This window comes from the organism of the source record quoted next, unplaced genomic scaffold, assembly GCF_019419815.1.
Source record: "Pyrus x bretschneideri cultivar Hongxiangsu unplaced genomic scaffold, Pyrus_bretschneideri_v1 Contig48, whole genome shotgun sequence".
NCBI lineage: Eukaryota > Viridiplantae > Streptophyta > Magnoliopsida > Rosales > Rosaceae > Pyrus > Pyrus x bretschneideri.
This window is the reverse complement of record NW_025999785.1, coordinates 1,348,345-1,370,680: the sequence shown is the minus strand read 5'-3', so window position 1 is coordinate 1,370,680 and position 22,336 is coordinate 1,348,345. Positions and strand designations below refer to the sequence as shown.

The 22,336-nt window shown below is 36.6% G+C and overlaps 5 protein-coding genes across 13 annotated transcripts; 1 reads left to right on the top strand and 4 right to left on the bottom strand.

Moving 5' to 3' along the window:
• Window positions 1–311: 311 nt before the first annotated feature.
• On the bottom strand, window positions 312–2,229 carry LOC125470030 (probable aldo-keto reductase 1). Its single transcript, XM_048568385.1, has 7 exons — window positions 2,091–2,229; window positions 1,788–1,955; window positions 1,397–1,600; window positions 1,133–1,305; window positions 948–1,044; window positions 708–867; window positions 312–619 (listed from the first exon to the last, which is right to left on the bottom strand). The coding sequence occupies exons 1-7, from the start codon at window positions 2,148–2,150 to the stop codon at window positions 441–443; spliced, it is 1,041 nt and encodes a 346-aa protein (XP_048424342.1). The 5' UTR covers window positions 2,151–2,229; the 3' UTR covers window positions 312–440.
• Window positions 485–9,836, bottom strand: LOC103954409 (probable aldo-keto reductase 1). 2 transcript variants are annotated; one of them, XM_048568384.1, is made up of 8 exons: window positions 9,686–9,836; window positions 9,383–9,550; window positions 9,034–9,237; window positions 8,770–8,942; window positions 8,589–8,685; window positions 8,349–8,508; window positions 8,070–8,260; window positions 485–533 (listed from the first exon to the last, which is right to left on the bottom strand). In XM_048568384.1, the coding sequence occupies exons 1-7, from the start codon at window positions 9,743–9,745 to the stop codon at window positions 8,082–8,084; spliced, it is 1,041 nt and encodes a 346-aa protein (XP_048424341.1). In that variant the 5' UTR covers window positions 9,746–9,836; the 3' UTR covers window positions 485–533; window positions 8,070–8,081. The 2 variants fall into 2 exon arrangements, with proteins under 2 accessions (XP_048424341.1, XP_009364509.2); XM_009366234.3 differs by lacking the exon at window positions 485–533 and having other exon boundaries at window positions 7,879–8,260.
• Window positions 3,369–6,321, bottom strand: LOC103954408 (probable aldo-keto reductase 1). The gene is made up of 7 exons (XM_048568388.1): window positions 6,171–6,321; window positions 5,179–5,346; window positions 4,833–5,039; window positions 4,576–4,748; window positions 4,307–4,403; window positions 4,041–4,194; window positions 3,369–3,802 (listed from the first exon to the last, which is right to left on the bottom strand). The coding sequence occupies exons 1-7, from the start codon at window positions 6,228–6,230 to the stop codon at window positions 3,786–3,788; spliced, it is 876 nt and encodes a 291-aa protein (XP_048424345.1). The 5' UTR covers window positions 6,231–6,321; the 3' UTR covers window positions 3,369–3,785.
• Window positions 9,837–10,776: 940 nt separating the features above from the next.
• LOC103954410 lies at window positions 10,777–14,073 on the top strand. 8 transcript variants are annotated; one of them, XR_668188.3, is made up of 6 exons: window positions 10,777–10,917; window positions 11,144–11,300; window positions 11,400–11,462; window positions 12,549–12,791; window positions 13,186–13,278; window positions 13,788–14,073. XR_668188.3 is itself a non-coding variant. In XM_018649208.2 (3 exons), the coding sequence occupies exons 1-3, from the start codon at window positions 11,163–11,165 to the stop codon at window positions 12,686–12,688; spliced, it is 330 nt and encodes a 109-aa protein (XP_018504724.2). In that variant the 5' UTR covers window positions 11,144–11,162; the 3' UTR covers window positions 12,689–12,749. The 8 variants fall into 8 exon arrangements, 1 of the variants encoding a protein (XP_018504724.2); XR_007252312.1 differs by lacking the exon at window positions 11,400–11,462 and having other exon boundaries at window positions 12,560–12,791; XR_007252313.1 differs by lacking the exon at window positions 11,400–11,462.
• LOC103954412 (perakine reductase) lies at window positions 12,963–16,577 on the bottom strand. Its single transcript, XM_048568383.1, has 7 exons — window positions 16,387–16,577; window positions 14,909–15,076; window positions 14,540–14,743; window positions 14,271–14,443; window positions 13,771–13,867; window positions 13,536–13,689; window positions 12,963–13,401 (listed from the first exon to the last, which is right to left on the bottom strand). Exons 1-7 carry the CDS (start codon window positions 16,441–16,443, stop codon window positions 13,208–13,210), a joined length of 1,047 nt encoding a protein of 348 aa, XP_048424340.1. The 5' UTR covers window positions 16,444–16,577; the 3' UTR covers window positions 12,963–13,207.
• Between the last annotated feature and the right edge of the window lie 5,759 nt (window positions 16,578–22,336).

Here is a 22,336-nt window from a genome sequence, read left to right as displayed (position 1 = left end):
CACTTTGGATTATGGATTAAACTCGACAATTGTGATTGTATTTGTAAATTTATGGCATGTCATTACACGGACGTTTTCAATTTCAAGCCTCCAAGTAGAGTTCCGAGGCCATGGATAGAGCTTTAACATGGAGATGAAGTCTCTAAGTTAGGGCTCGTTTGAAAGTATTTTTACATGATTGAAAACATTTTTAGAGAAAAAACTGTTATCTGCTTCTTGTAGGAATTACTTCAAATGCTTTTCTACGATTCACTTGCATTTTTATTAAAAATTAGTTACAAAATTATTTTCACCAAAAATGTTTTCGACCATGTTAAAAACACTTTTAAACGAGCTCAGCTCTTATTATATCAATAATAAAAAAGCTAGGCATGTCAACAGAAATGAGCAGTATTGGCCAAATAGTACTACATGCACTTTAGGTACAAGTTGGTATGTTGCTATGCTTTTGCTGGTGTATTTGCAAACTTCCATGACCAGCTAATGAAACTGTCACTATATCTTTCCCCTGCCGCACCGTTGATGGGTATCGCATCAGAAACCTCCTTCACATCTCCTTCAGTGAGTTTCACTCTCAACGATCCGATATTATCATCGAGATTTTTTATCTTTGTCGTCCCTAAAAGAACACAATGAGATGTAAGTATGCTTCGTTTTCAAGTTTATTAAAAATGGTTCGTCCAGTTAGTAAGTTAATACGAACATACCAGGGATTGGTACCACGCCATCACCTTGGCTAAGAATCCAAGCTAGGGCAACTTGTGCAGGGGTGCATCCGTGCTTCTCGGACAACTTTCGTACGTTGCCAAAGATGACCTTGTTGTTCTCCAAGTTGTCTCCTGTGAATCGAGGACAGAAACCTGATACCTGATAACAAAATCAATAGCCATCAAATAACCGTTCTTGTTCACATAATTAAGCATATCGCTACCCCGGAACTCCCTTACCAGAAAATTATTTGTAGGTAGACTTTCGACAACTCCTTTGCCACCAAAAAATCCGCGACCAAGTGGGCTGTATGGCACTATTCCGATTCCAAGCTCCCTGTGGTTCCAACAAAAGCGACAATATTTTCTCACATTGATCAATTGACTAAGATGCGGGAACAATCAACCAGCCACAAAGTAGTTACCTGCAAAGCGGGACAATTTCTTCCTCGATATCTCGAGTCCAAAGGGACCACTCCATTTGTATAGCAGTTAAGGGATGAACTGCATGAGCTCTTCTTATTGTGTCCGGGCTAGCTTCCGATAATCCGATGTACTTAATTTTTCCCTCATTCACCAGCTTCTTTAGCTCCTCCATCTGTCCTTACAAAAATTGTAACTGAGTAACAAAAAAAATGGAAAAAGGCTTCACACTGCACTTCAAAAGTGGGGGAAAATATCTCACTTACAGTGTCCTCTATGGGGACTGTTTTATCGATCCGGTGCGGATAGTAAAGATCAATGTAGTCCACGCCAAGGCGCTTCAGGCTAGCCTCGCAGCAGGAACGGACATATTCAGGACTGCCATTTACTAGTATATGGTGAGGTTCAAATTTTACGATACCAAACTTTGTAGCCAACTGAACTTTGTCTCGTGGCAATTGCTTCAATGCCTGAAGTTAAACCGATCGAAGACAGCGTAAATGACTAACATTAAATGCATACCAACAACCCTAGACACTCTTAGACTCTTTTCAGAACCTGCTCCAATTTCGAGTCAAGAGATACTAAACCCTTGCTTGCTGCACAAGGCAGATTAAAACTTTGAATTATGGAAAGACTAATTTCAGAGCACATTACCTTTCCAACCAAAACTTCATTAGTATGAGGTCCATAAACATCTGATGTATCAAAGAATGTAATTCCCTTATCGAATGCGTGCTTGATGATCGATATGCCAAGCTCTTCGGGGAGTGGATCGTTGTAGATTCCAGTGAGCCCCATACACCCAAATCCCAACTTGGAAACCTGCACAACAAATGAATTCACAATTTGCAAAAAATCAATGTGAAATAATGCTAATTTTTATTTGGAGGGAAGCAAAAAACATAACCGAGTTGCAGAAATGATAAGCTGGAAGTAAAGAATCTGAAATGGTTTCACCTCAAATCCCTGAGTTCCGAGTTGCACTCTTGGAATTTGAACTTTCTGCTCCTCCGCCATTCTTCTTCTTCGATCTTCTTTGATCTTGGTGCACTCTTGGAACTCTTTTTGTCCCCTTTTTGGTGAAGTGAGAGCGAATTTATGGGCGTTTTACGCACTAAACTTCATGTCGTCATTGATTACATCAGCTTATCTTTTAGATCACTGCGTGTGTCATTAGCCATTAAGGAACTAAATCCAAAGCTAAACTCGTGAGTGCTATATCAAATATTATTTGGAAGTTTGTTAGTGTCCAAAAGCCTACTTCCAACAACACTTGTTAATTACCACTTGCATTACCTGCATGGCTGCACCATCTGTCAGATATTGGGCTTTATGATAAAAAAAACCTCGATATTAGTTTAAGAGGGGTAGCATATTTAAACTATTTTTTTCTCATAGATACGATCGATGTGAGATATTTCAACAAAAACCATACTCTAATTGCGTGAAACGTTAAAATAATCTCTCTTATTACATATAATTTCCCATTAATGTGCCTGCCATGTATGAGTCCAGTATAATTTTATAAGAAACGGAAATTTTCAGGGATAAGTAGTCCCCGGATCATTGTGTCTGTCCATGAGTGTTACAATTTCGAAATGGAAATTACGCTTAGGAATATGATCTTATTATGATGTTGAAATATCCGTAACTGCTTCAAAGACTTCGATTGGATTGCAATTTTCTCGCAGAAACTCTGCAGATTCGATTGTGTATACAAACATTTAAGATGGTCTGTTGCATTCTTTTGCTGGTGTGTTTGCAAACATTTTCAGCTCCGCCCAAATATTAATAAAACGTAAGAGGGACTAAAAATGATAATAAACTGAATGTTGTCCTCAATTGCAAAATGACCCGTTGGTAATTATTATTATTATTTTTGTCCAACATTGGCCATAACAATCAAATGATCAAATATGAGACAATCACATGCAAATTGAAGAAAATGGTAAATTGTACAATGTCTTTTTTACTCTGTTACACGAGAAAAATTCAAAGACATTTTTTTCTATCCAAACTCCTTTTATGTTTTAAATCATTCAATTTTCACAACTTGTATTTGCAAGGCACACTTACCAATATGAGGTGACCGACCTTGAGGGTCTGACTCCTCTCAAAACCGGTCTTATTCCCACATATTGAATTCGGGACAATACAATGCTTCAATGCTTAATTTGCTAAACTCAAGCCCACAAAGCATGAATTACAACTACTATAGAAAATCTTTCCAAAGTCTAAAGGAAATTGAAAGAAGAGACATTAAGAAATGGGAACACATAAAGTATAGAACACGAGTTTCAACTTTCATTTGTTATTAACACTGTAAAAACTTCATCTTGAACTCCTCTCCTCCATTTTTTTTTTCACACAAAAGAGGAGTGCACGATGACTTTCTAGGTGTGTAAATAGCAGCTTCCGTTCACAAAATACTATATCGCTCAATTCCGACAGTCAGATGGAAACGTTTCCATGTCCTAAAGCTCAGATCTTGGAGTCTTTCGGAGGAGTGTTGGCGAGCTTCCATTGCAGCCCCATCAGGAGGTCATGATCTCTATCACCAGCTACTTGGTCGATCGGTACAGCATCAAAAATTTCGTTCAGGTCCTCTTCCTTCAGGCTCACCTTCAAGGAGTCAATGTTTGAATCCAGGTTCTAAATCTTTGTTGTCCCTGCAGTCGAAATTCAAAAACAAATAAACAATGTGTCGATGACGAGTTCTAAATCACAATGTCATAGACTCGGAGCTCAAGTAAGATGAACCGAAAGCAGCTTTTCTATTCTATCTAAGATAACCATTATAAGAACAAGCACGAGTTCATTGGCACGGAAACAACGAGCTGCAGATGCAACGTAGCAGGTTTCGCATCAAATGAACTTGATGAGAACAAAAATTTAATGAGGACTCACCCGGGATAGGTACGACATCATTTCCTTGGTGGAGAACCCATGCTAGTGCTAGTTGAGCAGGAGAGCATTCGTGCTTTTTACCGAGGATTTCTATTCGGTTGTACATGTTCTTGTTCTTGTCTAAGTTCTCTCCTATGAACCGGGGATGTGAGGCCTTACAAAACGAAGAAAAACAACATGATTAGAATCAAACCCTACGCTGTCATTTTTCGTTATTCTACAGAACCAACATTTACTTTTACAAAGGAATGAGGAGAAGAACTTACCACATAACTATTTGCAGAAACACCTTCAACAACTGCTTTGCCACCGAAAAAACCACGACCAAGTGGACTATATGGAACTATTCCGATGCCAAGCTCCCTATACACGATAGCATTGAACAAAATGATTCACAAAAACTGCGATGAACTATACATACAAGGCCATCTTCAAAAGCATTCCCTTTTTTACTTAAACAGAAACGGAATGATGGAAACAATTCATGGTACCAGTTTTGCATAACTCAGAGTCTCAGATTGGATTTTGAACATACCTGCAAAGTGGAACAATGTCTTCCTCAATATCACGAGTCCAGAGGGACCACTCGATTTGTATAGCCGTGATCGGATAAACTGCGTGTGCCCTCCTTATTGTGTCCGGGCTGGCCTCAGATAACCCGATATACTTTACTTTTCCTTCTTCCACAAGTTTCTTCAGCTCACCCACCTAAACTCCACGAAAAACAAAGGTATCTAATCAGTTTATACACAAGTTTGGTGCTTTAGTTGATTGAGGAGGAGAATGACGTACAGTTTCCTCTATAGGCACTGAAGCATCCACCCGGTGGTAGTAATACAGATCAATGTAGTCCACATCAAGACGTTTCAAGCTCCCCTCGCAGGATGAGCGGACATACTCGGGAGTTCCCTTCGCTGAAACAGCAGGAGGATCCACCTGTCCAACAATTCCAAACTTTGTAGCCACTTGAACTTTCTCCCTTGGCAACTGCTTCAAGGCCTAAATTACGCAACGTTGCAGTTAGAATCACCGAACATAACAACCGCGAAAGGTAACGGTATCTGCATTTTTCTGCTCCGTCATACAAAACACATATAAAAACATGGAGACATATACATTCAGTAGTGCAAACACATACCTTCCCAAGAAGAACTTCGTTCGTATGAGGTCCGTACACATCAGCTGTGTCAAAGAAAGTGATTCCTTTGTTGAAGGCATGTTTTATGATTGCGATACCATCCTCATCGGCAACAGGAGAGTTATAAATCCCACTCAGGCCCATGCATCCAAACCCCAATTTTGAAACCTGATTAACAAAGAAAATAAAAATTTTGCAACAAATCAGGAAAAAAATGGTAGAAATATATTAAAAAAAAAAATTGAGCTACTTCCAACCACAGAAGGTGAATCAACCTCTGCAACAAAGGTTAACCTCAAAACTCAAAGGCCTCGTTTGATAGAGATGATTGGCTTGGGTACGACGATTATTCATGAAAAAAAAAAGTTGTCCCTTTTAATTCTACCATTTTGTAGGGACTAGGAGGGATATATTTTCTTCGTGATTAACCTTCAACATGGACAAAATCTTCTCATCTATTTCTTTCCTTAAAAGCCTTAAATGTAACGAATAGTCCTATTAAAATTAGTCCTCCCTATCAACCAAGGCCTAATGAAAATGGAGCCTAGAAAGCATTGAAAGAGGCAAAACTCTTAAGTCTCATTTAGAGTCAAGGATTGGATCAGATTGGATAACTTAGTAGATTTAACAGATGTTGATAGAAAATAAATGTCAAATTCCAAATTTGGTCTCAACCGAAGATAAGAGATTGGTCACGAGGGAAACTTTTCCCTTCCAATAGGATTTGGAGGTGACTAATCCATCTTGCATTCTTCATTCAACATACATTGAATCTAACGACTCTAATCCAATCCAATCATTGACACCAAAACAAGCCCTTACATCTCTTTCTTTTACCAAAAAATGGAGATTAGCAAACTTTAGGCAAATTTGATGAGTTATATACTACACAACCAACCATTTATTCACTTTCAAAACTTAATCTGAGAAACAAAAGACATAAATTAAAACACTTTCAGAATCTAAAAATGGATTGATTAATTAATTCATACCTCAAATCCACAGTTTCCAAGTTGCACTCTTGGAATCTGTATTCCCATCTCCTCAGCCATACTGTTCCCCACCCTCTCTGAACTTCTTTTTCAAAACATTAAAAAAAAAAGCCAAATGAGAGAATATATTTATATGATTTGAAATCACAAACTGCTGACCATTATTAGCCTAAATAACAATCAAAGTCTATAGTTGCCAACACTGACCAAGTGATTTTTCGTTGCAGACAAGGCCAGGATAAGATATATTATTGGCACTCCCTCCCACCTCATTGGATCACAGACTTTGGTCTGTTTGCAGCAAAGAAGTCAATTTTTTCTTCTTAAAGTGATTTCCGTACGTCGTGTTTTACCTTCCGCACAATCTTCTTAAATTTAGCAATTGATTTTCTTTAATTTGTTTAATCTAATGACGGAAAAAAATACATAGAGTAAGTGAAAACGGTGTGCATAAATCGTTTTTATTTCCTTTATGCATACGGGAATAAATCTGATTTTTTTTTTTTTCAACACATACAATAAAGAAAAAGATGGATTGAAAATTTGGGTGTCCAAAGACATAATGTGAGATATTACTTTTTACCTCTCAAGTCCTTGGCTACCCAAATTGACTTTAGAAACTTTGGACCTTTCTCTCGCTCTCTAAAACAAACATAAAAAAATGAGAAAAAGAAAAAAAAAGGAAATGCACCAGCCAGGAATCGAACGCGGGTCTGTACCGTGGCAGAGTACTCCTCTACCACTAGACCGCTGGTGCGAACATGTCGATTTCAGCTCCTACCTTATTATTGCCTCGACAGAAAGTGGAGTGAAAGCGGCCGGAAAAGAAATTACACCGAATGATGTCCTTAATTGCAAAAGGACACATTGGCAATTATAAATTTATAATCAGTAATACGACAAACGACGCTGGGGGGGTCGAAATAAAAATATTGCAAAATCCATAATGTCTTTTCTACCAGACTCCAAGATGTAAAAGTGAATGCTGCTTGGCTGCCGAAGTTTCAGTAGGAGCTCCTGCTTACACTTAATTTCGGGTGGACACGTGTCCACCTGGGATTGGGTGTAAGCAGGAGTTCCTGCTGAACCATTCAGCAGCCAAGTATTTCTTGTAAAAGTAAAAGCATATGGCATTTTTGACCATCCAGACTTAGTTACGACCATGTTGAAGCATAAAATATTACAAAATCTTGAGGAAGTGGCACCGTGTTTCTTTTTTTAAGCCTAGCACGTGAACAAGATAAATTGAGTAACTTAGAATACGTGTAGTCTTTGACTTCACACAAATGATAACTTGCTTTAATACCGTTAAGAAAGTCAAGGTTTAGTCATAAAATTATTTAGCAATATAGAAAGTAACTCAATTATTCAGAAGCACATGCAATGTACCTCTTTTTTCGATATGAGATTGATACTCTCAACAGATTAAACATTTTAGGGTAATTTTACGCACAATCTTTGAGTGTATTTTCTTTTCTTTTCACTTTGGATTATGGATAAAACTCGAGAATTGTGATTGTATTTGTAAATTTATGGCAGGTCATTACATGGACGTTTTCGATTTCAAGCCTCCAAGTAGAGTTACGAGGCCATGGATAGAGCTTTAACATGGAGATGGAGTCTCTAAGTTAGGGCTCGTTTTAAAGTATTTTTAAACAATTGAAAACGTTTTCAGAGAAAAAAATTTGTTATGTGCTTCTTATAGGAATTACTTCAAATGCTTTTCTACGATTCACTTGCATTTTTATTAAAAATTGGTTACAAAATTATTTTCCCCAATAGTGCTTTCGACTATGTTAAAAACACTTTTAAACGAGCTCAGCTCTTATTATATCAATAATAAAAAAGCTAGGCATGTAAACAGAAATGAGCAGCATTGGCCATGCACTTTAGGTACAAATTGGTATGTTGCTATGCTTTTGCTGGTGTATTTGCAGACTTCCATGACCAGCTATTCAAACCGTCACTATATCTTTCCCCTGCCGCACCGTTGACGGGTATCGCATCAGAAACCTCCTTCACATCTTCTTCAGTGAGTTTCACTCTCAACGATCCGATATTATCATCGAGATTTTTTATCTTTGTCGTTCCTAAAAGAATACAATGATATGTAAGTATGCTTCGTTTTCAAGTTTATTAAAAATGGTATGCCTAGTTAGTAAGTTAATACGAACATACCAGGGATTGGTACCACGTCATCACCTTGGCTAAGAATCCAAGCTAGGGCAACTTGTGCAGGGGTGCATCCGTGCTTCTCGGACAACTTTCGTACGTTGCCAAAGATGACCTTGTTGTTCTCCAAGTTGTCCCCTGTAAATCGAGGACAGAAACCTGATACCTGATAACAAAATGAATAGCCATCAAATAACCGTTCTTGTTCACATAATTAAGCATATCGCTAGCCGGGAACTCCCTTACCAGAAAATTATTTGTAGGTAGACTTTCGACAACTCCCTTGCCACCGAAAAATCCGCGACCAAGTGGGCTGTATGGCACTATTCCGATTCCAAGCTCCCTGTGGTTCCAACAAAAGCGACAATATTTTCTCACAATGATCAATTGACTATGATGCGGGAACAATCAACCAGCCACAAAGTACCTGCAAAGCGGGACAATTTCTTCCTCGATATCTCGAGTCCAAAGGGACCACTCCATTTGTATAGCAGTTATGGGATGAACTGCATGAGCCCTTCTTATTGTGTCCGGGCTAGCTTCCGATAATCCGACGTACTTAATTTTTCCCTCATTCACCAGCTTCTTTAGCTCATCCATCTGTCCTTACAAAAATAGTAACTGAGTAACAAAAAAAATTGAATAAGGCTTCACACTGCACTTCAAAAGTGGGGGAAAATATCTCACTTACAGTGTCCTCTATGGGGACTGTTGTATCGATCCGGTGCTGATAGTAAAGATCAATGTAGTCCACGCCAAGGCGCTTCAGGCTAGCCTCGCAGGAGGAGCGGACATATTCAGGACTGCCATTTACTAGCATCTGATGAGGATCAATTTCCACGATACCAAACTTCGTAGCCAACTGAACTTTGTCTCGTGGCAATTGCTTCAATGCCTGAAGTTAAACCGATCGAAGACAGCATAAATGACTAACATTAAATGTATACCAATTTCGAGTCAAGAGATACTAAACCCTTGCTTGCTGCACAAGGCAGATCAAAACTTTGAATTATAGAAAGACTAATTTCAGATCACATTACCTTTCCAACCAAAACTTCATTAATATGAGGTCCATAAACATCTGATGTATCAAAGAATGTAATTCCCTTATCGAATGCGTGCTTGATGATCGATATGCCAAGCTCTTCGGGGAGTGGATCGTTGTAGATTCCAGTGAGCCCCATACACCCAAATCCCAACTTGGAAACCTGCACAACAAATGAATTCACAATTTGCAAAACATCAATGTGAAATAATGCTAATTTTTATTTGGAGGGAAGCAAAAAACATAACCGAGTTGCAGAAATGATAAGCTAGAAGTAAAGAATCTGAAATGGTTTCACCTCAAATCCCTGAGTTCCGAGTTGCACTCTTGGAATTTGAACTTTCTGCTCCTCCGCCATTCTTCTTCTTCGATCTTCTTTGATCTTGGTGCACTCTTGTCACTCTTTTTGCCCCCTGTTCGGTGAAGTGAGAGCGAATTTATAGGCGTTTTACGCACTCAACTTCCTGTTGTCATCGACTAAACTTCATGTCGTCATTGATTACATCAGTATATCTTTTAGATCACCGCGTGTGTCACTACTCATTTAGGAGGAGCCGGCTTATCTGTCCTCCTACTTCCTATACACTCACATTCTTTCGTATTTTGTACGATCACAGTTAAATCACGTCAATATTATCTTATTATTTTTATAAAAAAATCAATATAAAATATTAACATCACTTAACCGTAATCACATAAATAAGAGAAGATGGAAGTATATAGGAAGTGGGAGGGCAAAGAAGCCAGGTCCCATTTAGAAACTAAATTTTATTTAGAAAAACTAATAAAAAAAACTTGAAAACTTTGAGTTTTAACAATAAGAATAAAATGAAGGATAAAGTAAATAGTATCAGGATTAATTTTTTTAGTATAAAAATATGATTTTTTTTGTTAAAATCAACAGTATCGTAACTTTTCATTAAAATTCCTATTTTATTTAGCATTTTATCCTTTCGCTACGTGTTGATCATCCTGTGTTGCCCTTTTGCTTCGGTCTTGCATGCCCTCCAGCTGGATCTTTGGAATTTTTCCTTGGTTTCGATCACCCATCCCCTCCATCTGACTCATCATTATCCCCCCAACTAATTCCTCTTCCCCTCACTCTCACGCCTAATTCACTCTCTCTCTACACCCCATTAAGACTCCCCCATCTCTCAACACTATCACTTTCTCTTATCCATTGAAGAAATTTTTCATTATAATCGAAATATGAGTGGTACTTATGTGTTTTTATATAAGGGGTATAAATTTTAATTTTTAAGTTGTTAACATTTTAACATATATATCATATATATTATATAATAACACGTGATATATCATCTCGTGTTTCGATCGCATTAAAACATCTCTCCATCCCTCGCCACTCTCTGCCTCTCGCATCTGTCCCCCCTCTGCAACTCTCCTTCTCCCTCTCGACAAAACCGAGAACCACCAAATTCCAGTTTTTTTAGTGATTTCCAAGAAACGCAGTCTGCGATGCCTGTTCCGTCCTGATTTGAAGAAGATTTCTCAAGCGACTGTAATTTCACGGTAAGTTGGCTTAAAGCAGTTCCAAAATTTGGGATTGTGTGGGATATTTTCAGGTTTTTCTGACTTCTGTGTTTTGGGATTGTCATCCTTTGTGTTTTGGAATGGCCATGAACATTCTCCGGGAAAAGTAATGCAATCAGCTATTCAAATTTACATTTTCTTTGCCCTCTCTAATGCAAATATATTTATGCTAATTCATTGGCTTTTTATTTTTTCAAATTTGCAGTATTATTTTGAGGACGGATATGATTTGGACAAGTTCATCGAGCTGGTGCAACAGGCAGGCCTATCTGTTTTTTGTTCTGTTTCTGAAACAGGGGATTCCCAGTTCGGCTGAAATATATCTCCGGAATCGCTTTTCGAAGGACAGTGAGCCTTTCAAGGTGGGATATTATAAATCTTCCGTTTACTCCAATTGCAATTTAATTTTTTTAATAAATAATTTTTAAGCTAAATTTAATTTCTAATTATCTGTTACGAAGGCGGCAATGCAAAAATTTACAGAGAAGATTATCAGCATGATAAGAATAACAACATTCTCACAGGTAATAATTTACAGATCCCCGAAAAAGACCCATTTCTTGACAATATGTGCTTATCAACAACTTTTAAACATTTTAAAAGAAATCATACAAAGCTAATTGTCAGATTGCAAGATATTTTGAAATACATTACTGCAGTACAACCTTTGAAAAAAAAAAAAAAAAACTTTAACGAAAAGCTTCCGGTAATGTTCTTTTTAACGAAAAATTATATTTTTACACTAAAAAATCATATTGATACTATTCACTTTACCCTTTATTTGTTCTTATCATTAAAACTCAAAATTTTCAGGCTTTTTTTTTGTTAATTTTCTTAAAAAAAAAAAATGGTTGCCAATGAAAGATTTGAGACCAAAAGTTAAATTTGTATTGCAAAATATGAGGTACAAAGTATAATACAGCATTTATAAAAGGATGATTACCCCTTCTTTTTTTTTACATTTTTAAAGTTAAATTTGTGTTAAATGTATTTGAAAACTGAATGAAAAAAGTACCCAATTTTTTAGCAATTAAAAAAAATACAGTTTTATTCCAATTTGTAAGCAAGGGAAAAAAAACTCTAAAGTTTCAATGAAGAGAGAGTCAGAAGTTCTGAGTATTTTATACCAAATATTATTTGGAAGTTTGTTAGAGTCCTAATTTATATTAAAACGGTGAAATTATCAAAAAGACGGGTCAAAGATCCACTTCCAACAACACATTGTTAATTACCATGTGCACAACCCATTAGGTTTAGGGTTTTATCACAAAAGGTATCCGTATTAGTTTAAAACTGATTAAGATATTTAAACTTTTCTTTTTTCATAAATACGATCGATGAAAGATATTTCAAGAAAAATCATATTCTAAGTGCCTGAAATGTTAAAATAATCTCTCTGTGCCTGCCCTGTATGAGTCCAGTATAATATAATAAGAAAACGGAAATTTTCGTAGCAGCAGTTTCCAGGATAAGTAGTCCCCGGATCTTTGTGTCTGTCCATGAGCGTTACAATTTCGAAATGGAAATTACGCCTAGGAATTATCTTATTATGATGTTGAAATATCCATAACTGCTTCCAAGACTTCGATTGCGTTGCAATTTTCTCACAGCAACTGTGCAGATTCGATTGTGTGTACAAACATTTAAGATGGTCTGTTGCATTCTTTTGCTGGTGTGTCTGCAAATTTCCCCATTGACTCAACGGGCTCGCCACAACTATCAAAGAAAAACTGCGGCTGGGACACGCTAATCACGTCATCTGCAACGCATTTCTGATATTATCTGTGTTGATTCTCTCAACTTCACGCAATTGTCCTAGTAGGGCAACTCTACCGACTCATCTTTCGTTACTGGTAAGTTACAGGTTTTAGTTTTATTTCGTTTTGCTTTTTTTTTGACATTTTTTTCTCTAGTTTTTCCCTTCTTGTTTATCTAGTTCATAAAAGATGTAGAAAATCATTTGATACGTGAAACACTAAATGTGATTAAAATGTGTACGAAATTAAGCTTAAATCAGCACACAATTAACTGAGAACAGTTTTTATTAGTACCAAAAAAAAAAAGAAGGCTTAAGCATCCAACAGAACTGGGCAGCATTCACCGAATGTTCTCAAACCGTGCAGCAATTGGAACCTTAGTTGCACTTTCTAACAACAATCAGAACCAAACAAACATAAACACCTTACAGCATTTCAATTTCTTACAGATATTAGCTGCATAGTAAAAATTCTTACACGAAATGTGCAGACCCGATCACATACACGAACATTTAAGATGGTCTTCCTCCATCTCTTTGCGGTGTATCTGCGAACTTCCAAGAGCAGGGGATGAAACTTTCAGGTACATTATTCCCCGCCGCCGCATCCACTGGTATCATATCTGAAATCTCTTTTACATCTTCTTTTGTGAGCCTCACTTTAAGGGATCCAATATTATCATCAAGATTTTTCACCTTAGTTGTCCCTACAAGAAAACACAAGGGAAAGTCAGCAACTGGAAAAAAAAAATCCAGCAATGTTTCTACTTCATTGCATTAGTAAAACTCATCAAATACCCTAAACACTAGAGGCTAGATCGGGAAGGTAAGGGGCACGCACCGGGGATAGGTACCACATCATCGCCTTGATGACGAATCCAGGCAAGTGAAAGTTGTGCAGTGCTGCATCTATGCTTTTCAGCCAACTTTTGTATTCTACCATATATAATCTTGTTCTTCACAAGGTTGTCTCCTTGGAAACGAGGATGCCCATACTGAGAGCAAGATTGATTCGTAAAATCATATAATAATTAGAACGAAAGAGCTTCATACATAAATTATGTGACATAGATTACCAGAAAACTACTTGCAGGTAGACTCTCCACAACTGCCTTGCCACCGAAGAATCCAGAACCGAGAGGGCTGTATGGCACTATCCCAATTCCTAGTTCCCTAATGTTCAACAAGGACAGCACAATTCTTGTCATACATACAAAGGGGGGAAGCGAATACATGTAGCGTGTGAAAAGATGGCAAAAATAGATGCTAACATCTTCGTTCTAGGGCAAGTTAATGCAGACAGAAAAAATGTAATGCACCAACAAGCTAATATGCTAGCCATTATGCACACATTGTATATATAACATCGAATTCAAACCACCCCAACACCCCCCCCCCCCCCCTCCTTTCTCTCTTCTTCTCTGTTTTGAGTGATAATTTGATCGTTTTAGTTTCATTAAACGCAACCAATGCTATATGCTATTGCTGTACTAGGGTTTCCGAAAACACCTATCAATGCATAATTATGATTTTTGCACAGGATTTTCAAATCGGATAGTAAGATGAGGAGGGTTACCTGCAAAGTGGGACAATTTCTTCCTCAATTCCACGAGTCCAAAGCGACCACTCCATTTGTATTGCAGCAATGGGGTGAACTGCATTTGCCCTCCTTATTGTGTCTGGACTAGCTTCAGACAATCCAATGTACTTTATTTTCCCCTCATCCACCAGCTTCTTCAGTTCCTCCATCTACCCTTATACCACAAGAGCAAGTACTAATAGTTATAAAATAAGAAATCTTCAACTTCAAATATATTTTGTTGAGTGAAAAAGGTTAACGCTTACAGTATCCTCAATGGGGATGGATGTATCCACGCGGTGCTGATAGTAAAGATCGATGTAGTCCACACCAAGGCGCTTCAGGCTAGCATCACAACACGAACGAACATACTCAGGAGTGCCATTTACTACAACGCCATTAGAATCGAATCCTGCAATACCAAACTTCGTAGCCAACTGAATCTGGTCTCGAGGCAATTCCTTCAATGCCTGAAAAACTTTAAATCGTAAATAGCATGCAAACTTGCAAGGAAAGTTAACAAAGACAGGAAAAATGAGCTAATAACGTTTTGAATGAGATTTCGTTGAAGAAACATCCTAAGAACTGATGATTTTTCACCTTATATTTTAGGATTTTGAAGTAGAAGACTTTACCTTTCCAATCAAAACCTCATTAGTATGGGATCCATAAATATCTGCTGTATCAAAGAATGTGATTCCCTTGTCGAATGCGTACTTGATGATTGATATGCCAACCTCTTCAGGTACTGGATCATTGTAGATTCCAGAAAGCCCCATGCACCCAAATCCCAACTGGGAAACCTGCACAACAACAAATGAAATGAAATACACAGAAACTACTATTGACAGCAATTCAAGTAATTTTTCAGTATGACCAGTCACCCTTGACGGCGTGACTGTCATGCAACCACGTTTATTACTAACCATCCTTGACACTTGACAGTGTGACCGCCACAAAACTAGACTTATTACCAATCCATCCTTGATGGCGTGACCGTCACACAATCGTGTATATTACTAGTCCACCTTTGACAATGTGATCGTAATACACCCAAAAAAAAAAAAAAAATCCCAATAATTAATCGTATGTTTACTTACTTAAAATGGAGGAAGCCGTGAATTCGTGAAGTGTAAGTATGAAATCATATTAACTAGGAGTCTAGCACCTTATCAATATAATTCTTGATTTTTCAAGCACGCATTACAAATCTTAATGTGATATTCACAATTTTTATGCCATACGTCTTAGTAAACACATGAAAGTTGGGGCTTGAAATAATTATAGTATCTTACTAAATAATTTCAACATCCAAGTAAATATGTCTTCCGAGTAGGACACGAGCCCAAGTTTGTTAAGAAAACTAAGACCAGGACCAAAAAATTAAAACAGTGCTGGACAGACACCTTCCTGTATTCCCGGCACACCAAAACATTAAAATAGTGCTAGACACACACTCAGTAGGGATTTTTCGGGACATTTCGCGATCCATCGTCGACAGAGGCCGATGGCGCCTCCACCGCAGATGATGAGAGGACCTCCGCCTCCCTGCCCGGGATTGCCTCCTCTGCAAGGTGGAGTTCCAATTTATGGTCCTCCCCATCCCGGCATGCCTCCTCTCCGCCCAATCCTCAGAACCACCAGCAGCAGTGATGATCGGTACTTTTTCCGAATGTCTAGTTTTGTGTTTTGAGTGAAAATTCTGATGGTTTGTTGCGGATGATGAGGTAGGTGACTTAGTTATGTGAAAGTCAATTTATTTTCTGGTATTATAACCATTAACTGTGAAAGAACAAGTTCTTCTTGCTGAAAATTGCTCTCTTTATACTCGATGATCGATCGTTTCGAACACGAAAGGGTTCATGAAAGTATCTCTATTTACTCGACAAGGTATAAAATTTCGGAGATGGCGCTTCCCTACAGTGGCAGAAAGCAATCATGTTTATGCGCGGGGATTGATCCACCGATTCTCATACTCTAACGACTAGCCATAAACCTATTAACGCTATCGATTTACTAAGAAAAAAGCTTAGAGAAACACAATCTAAGCAAGATTTCTTCATTTCGTCGTGTTGATTGAAAGTCAAAAGAATGGAAGTGATAGGGGTTTTACCTCAAATCCCTGAGTTCCTAGTTTCACCCTCGGAATTTGGACTTCCTCCTCAGCCATTCTGCTTCTGCTTTTTTCTCCAATTCTTTTTCCTTCCCTGTTTGCTTGCTTCCGATGCAGGAGGCGAGGACTTTTAAGAATTCCGAAGTCGGCCAGTAAGGACGACAGACACTATTAGTTGTTATATTCTGCGGAGGAAATTGTAGCAACCCTCCTTTGACTTTGATTTTAACTTTAACTCATTTCATTGGAGTAATACTACTTCAATAAAAAAATTCAAGGTCATTAATCTATTAGCTCATCAAAATATAAAATTATGATATTTTTTTACCAACTCAATAAAAACTTTTGTCAAAATGAGTCTCATGATATGCACGTGAAGCTGAATCAAAGGAAATATGAAAGATCAAATGAGAAAAATTGTAGCAGTTGTTCATCAACTTTAATCTCAATAGGAGAAAATGGTTCATCAACTTTAATCTACTTGTAGGCAATTGTCCTTCCAGCATGAATAATCTTCATTAAATTTAGACAGATTAGACGAAAATGATTATAACTACTTGTTTTGATGAGTTCAAAGATCAAATGATCATGATTTTTAATTGAGGACCATTGGAGAAACTATTTCTGCAATTTTTTCTAGTCTATATTTTGTGTCATCGTTGATTGCATTATTGTTGTTTCCTAATCCTTAATTGTCATTGTCATTGTCATTTATCATTAATCAATTGAATTATTGTTGTTTCCTAATCCTTAATTGTCATTGTCATTTATCATTAATCATTTACCTAGAAATGGTTAATCACTTACCTAGAAATGGCATTTCATGGTCAAACTCTTACCTAGAAATGGCCTCTCTTAATTTACTTGATTAAGACTACAGGCATGATAAAATTCTCTATAGTTTATTCGGGTCTAAAAGAGATTGATAATCCTGACTTGCTATTAGTTGTTCTCTTTTTTACAAGAAAAAAAAAAACAAATCTCGAAACTTAAACTCATCTAACGGTAATAAATATAGTAATGAGCATATATCTCACTAAATGGTGCTAAGCAAAAATACTCCCATTTCAAAACTCCAGATTGACCAGCCGTTGTTCTCCACAAATAAAAGATCAACACCTGTCCTATGTCTTTTTCAAATGATATCACGTGGTATTTTTCATTCAAGTTTTAGCCATGGTTAAGTCTAAATTAAATAAATGCTGAAATTTTTTATGTTTTTAAACTTGAACCGTAAGATTGATCCAACGGTTCCTATCTTTCTTACTGTTAGGTTGATCCAGCCGGCTCTTCCCCATCTTTTTCTTAGGCTGACATGGAGAACCTCAGTTTATTTGGAGAATGGGACGTCACCAAGCAGTATACGAGCTCACATAGTGTGCTACGCATGACTTACATGTTTTAAATGTAAGATAAAACTTATCACAAACCAATCAAAACAGCTGAATTCACATAATAAAATTGGTCTTTTAATTTTCATCTACATTATATTGAATTTACATTAAGAATAGAGAAAATAATATTTAATAAACAATTGATTGAATCACATTATTGTTAGCCTATTGTAAGGCTAAGTTCATTCCCTCCCTCCTAGTGTAGATAATATCATTTGTTAAAAACAAAATTGACAACTAATTTAATCACATTATTATGTGTGTATGAAAGATCTTTTTTATAACCGGCATTACACATCTCTTAAGATGTTTTGAAAGTGTTTAAAAATAGAAAAAAATAAAATTTAATGAATAACTGGTTGAATTACATTATTGCTAACCTATTGTAAGGTACTAATTAAAAAAAAATTGTACAAAAAGAATTAATTATTAAAAAAAATATTGTTAAAATGACGAAAAAACCCTTGTATTATTTTGGTTGCTTTTGAAATTTTTTGTTTTAAGGGTATTGTTGTCCAAAACTTTTTAATGAAGTTTGTGACCCCAAAAATTTTTTTTGGCTTTATATATAAAGATAACCAGATCTCTTCCCACAAAAAACAATCCTAAAGTTTGATCCTAATATACATATATATATATATATATATTTTTTTTTTTTATGAAAAACCTCGACAGTACGAGGGCATCTTATTGTGGCCCCAGATGGCGTCTTGTCTTCGTATTAAGCACGGTGGGCTGATTGGATCAAACGGCAGACAGTACGAGGGCATCTTGTTATGGCCCTAGATGGCGTCTTGTCTTCGTATTGAGCACGGTGGGCTGGTTGGACCAATCAAACGGCAGAATGTTAAAGATAAACCATATTTAACTTAAATAACACAGGTGATATTTTCTTCTTTTGAAAGAACAAGATTTATAGGTGTCAACTACGTATTAGTTGGGACCCCATGTTCAGCTGGGTAGGAGAGATCTTTCAGCGGTATACGGGATGGTATATCATGTCTCACTAAACAAATAGTGAGATATATGTGCTAAAAAGTTAATAACTTAAAAAAAAAAATTTCATCATTCTTATTAAAACATGTGGTGTACCACTTGTATTTCTGTCACAACTAAAAATGCAAAGGCATTTTCTTGAACGCCCCGTCCAAAAAACCGCCTAGGCTAATCTCAATAGATTTTTTAATCGTCCAATTTCCATATCTTAACAAAAGATTGCACGTTTGTTCAACCAAAAAAATAAAAAATAAAAAAGATTGCACGTTTGAATTTCTTTATTTACGATATCTCCGGCCGTCTGTTTGCCGACTTCCATGTGCAGCGAGAGTTAAAGTGTCGATCTCCTGCAACTTCATTACTAGGCACAGCATCCGAAATCTCTCTGAAGTCATCCTTTTCCAGCTTCACTCTCAAAGACCCGATATTGTCCACCAACTTATAAACTTTTGTCGTCCCTGCAAAGGTCTATCAAAGAGAAGATCATGAAACCATACTGCAAATTAGCTCGTTTGGTAAGTTTGTATGAAGAACTCACCTTGAATAGGCACCACGTCATCCCCTTGATTGAGAACCCATGCTAGCTAGGGCTGTTTGAGCTGTGGTGAATCCATGCTTCTTGGCCAAATTTTGTATTCTGAGTGTACAAAACTTGTTCTTGTCAATATTTTTGCCTTTTGGTTTTGGATATGATTCCTGTGATCAAATTTAAACACGAACTTGAGTTAAGTTGCCGTAACTCGAACATGATTTCGGTAAACATTTCTATTTTGTTCCATACAGGTTGAGAACTTGAGTATGGAAGAATTCCAACTCCAAATTCCTTACTATAGATGTACCATTAGACTACGAGCTACTTGGTTTCATTACAAGACTCATACATTTATAGTTGATAGTTACTCACACGCACATGAGATATAATTTTAAGCACAAATGATTTATGTGAAATTGAGTATAGTTGTTTGAATTTTGACCAATTATATATACATTCAAGTTCTATTCATACAAGGCAATTTAGTTAAAAGTCAAAGTTAGCGGAAAGCATGAATAACTTTTTCGAGTAATTAATGTTGTAAGAATTTGATACTTGTAGCCATTTAACAGCTACAATCTAATTTTTAAATTTGCTAGATCAACCGCGCAACATAAGTCTATGATAATGACATTATAACAAATTTTTTTCCATGATACGTATAACTAAGTAATTCGAAAAATTAATGGTTAAGTATTGCAAAAAGAAATTTAATGTATTTTTGAACGGCTAGATCTGCATAAATTTTGTATCAGTGAGTGATACGTACATTGTAATTTGACACCATAATGATATGGTAAAAGTAAACCGCTGAAATTCTTTTTGAACTTGTAGTTGACTTCCAATTTCCCTCATGAAGTTTCTCTTTAGAAAATTAAGAACACAAACAAGTTTTTTAGCCAATTTTTCTGTACTGTCTATTTTCTTCACATCTCACCCAAACTGTCGTTAAAATAGAGGCATATACAAAACAAATTTAAAAAAAAAAAAAGTAATGTAGGAGAAAGAGAGCAATATCAATAAGTACTTTATGCTTTGAAATTGTATTTCACCAATTAACTCAATGTAAAAGAAAATAAAAACAAAAAGATAACCAAGATAACAACGGCGGTGCGGGGTCACTGTGGCGTGCCGGAGATTAGTGGTACCTAGAGTGAGCAGGCATGCATGTAACAGAGATGGACCACCAAATTTTAATCCTTATTCAGTCTCTGCGATATTATTGATGACCAAGCTGCAGAAAATTATAAATGTATATGTTTTTGGAGAGTTGCAGACTGGTTTTCATCAGATGGTGCACAAGGAAATTAGAAACTATATTCTTACTAAGTTTCTTGTTAATCAAATTTACGATGGATCGATCTTGACCATTTGAAAATCTTTGGTGGATGAATCAATGAATTAGTTCATAGTTAATTTTGTTTCAAAAAGCAGTTAAACTTTTTTTTAATTATTTATTCAGTCAGCACATGATCAATTTAAAAAAAAAAAAAAAAAAAAAAAAAAAAAAAAAAAAACTAATGAGAGAGAAGAACACAAAAACCCTAAAACGAACACAAAGTTCAAATTGTTAAAGCATGTCACATCGGAAATCTAATGACGTTTAATTTTTCTCAGATCAAATGGTTCACCACACAGGCAATGACATGAATAGGACTATATATATATTAGCACATTACTATGTCAACATAGATAAAAGGGTCAAAAGGAAAAAACACTTCAAAATGCAAAACCTACCTAGCTAATTAGAGAGAGAGAGAGAGAGATAAGATGTTCAGGTTTTTGGTGCCAGCTGCTTAATTTCCTTTTTTTGTGTGAACCTTATGCAACCCCGATGAGCCATGCAAAAATAATGGTCCCCCATTTGCTGTGTGATTTTATACTTTTTTTGGGTTCATGCTTGATGTTACCTTACAGCACAGGCCGGCAGAGAGAGAGAGAGAGAGAGAGAGAGAGAGAGAGAGAGAGAGAGAGATGCCCAGAGAGACAACATGAAAAGCCCTCCTGCTAAAGTTAACTAAAGACCTTCATAGAAATATAGAAACCCTCACACAAAAAGGGCCGGTCTGCATGTGGTGGCGTGGGGGGCGTGACTTATTCAATTTCAATTTTTCTTTTGGGGCCACATGCATCTTTCATCTTTTCCCTTGTTTTACATTTCATCTACTAGCTAATCTAACTTAGTGCTTAATTTTCTCACTTTCCAGCCCCTAATCACTCTTTAATTAACATGCGTTTTATATAATCAATTAGGTTAATGTTTACAAAAACTATAATAACACAAACAGTTACTCTAGCTACAAGCCTACTAAAACTATGTTGTTTCGGTTTACGTTTAATTGCTATGTCTAGGAGGACTTGAATGTATCCTAAGTTCCTAACATGTATGGTGGAATGAAATTTGAATTCCTTTAACATTAGACATAGAATATCGGAGCATATTTCTTAACTTTTTGACAAATTCCGATGTGCCAGCCCACTCTAGTTTACAGGATCAAAAGTTCAAATTTAAATGTACTGGAGAGGCGAACATAATATTCTAATCAAATGACTTAATTCCCACTATTTTGGCGTATTTCTTTCATGAACACACATACATGGCTTTTTTTTTAATCAAATCAAAATATATTTATTTCTAAATGCTATATTTAATATGCTTATTAGTTTACTAATTAAGTTTTTTTTTCTTTGTCAATGCTTACTAATTAAGTTAGACCAAAAAAGACATGTACAAGAGAGACAAAAAAAGATGGAGTGGAAGGTGCAAAACTTTGGTTGGAAGAAGCAAAGAATTGAATAGACCGCTATATCCTATTCACGTGAGACAATAGAGACAGAGTGGAAGATGCAAAATTAATTGCCTGGAAGAATAGAAATCAAAGACCTCAGGCTCTATTTATATCCTCTCATCTCTTCTTATCTCTCTGAAGCCTCCAAGATGAAAGAACAGAAAGAAGGAAAAGAAGAATGACCTAGCTAGAGTGCTTGCTATCTTGTCGTGCACCTCCAACAGTTGAAGCTGCCAGCA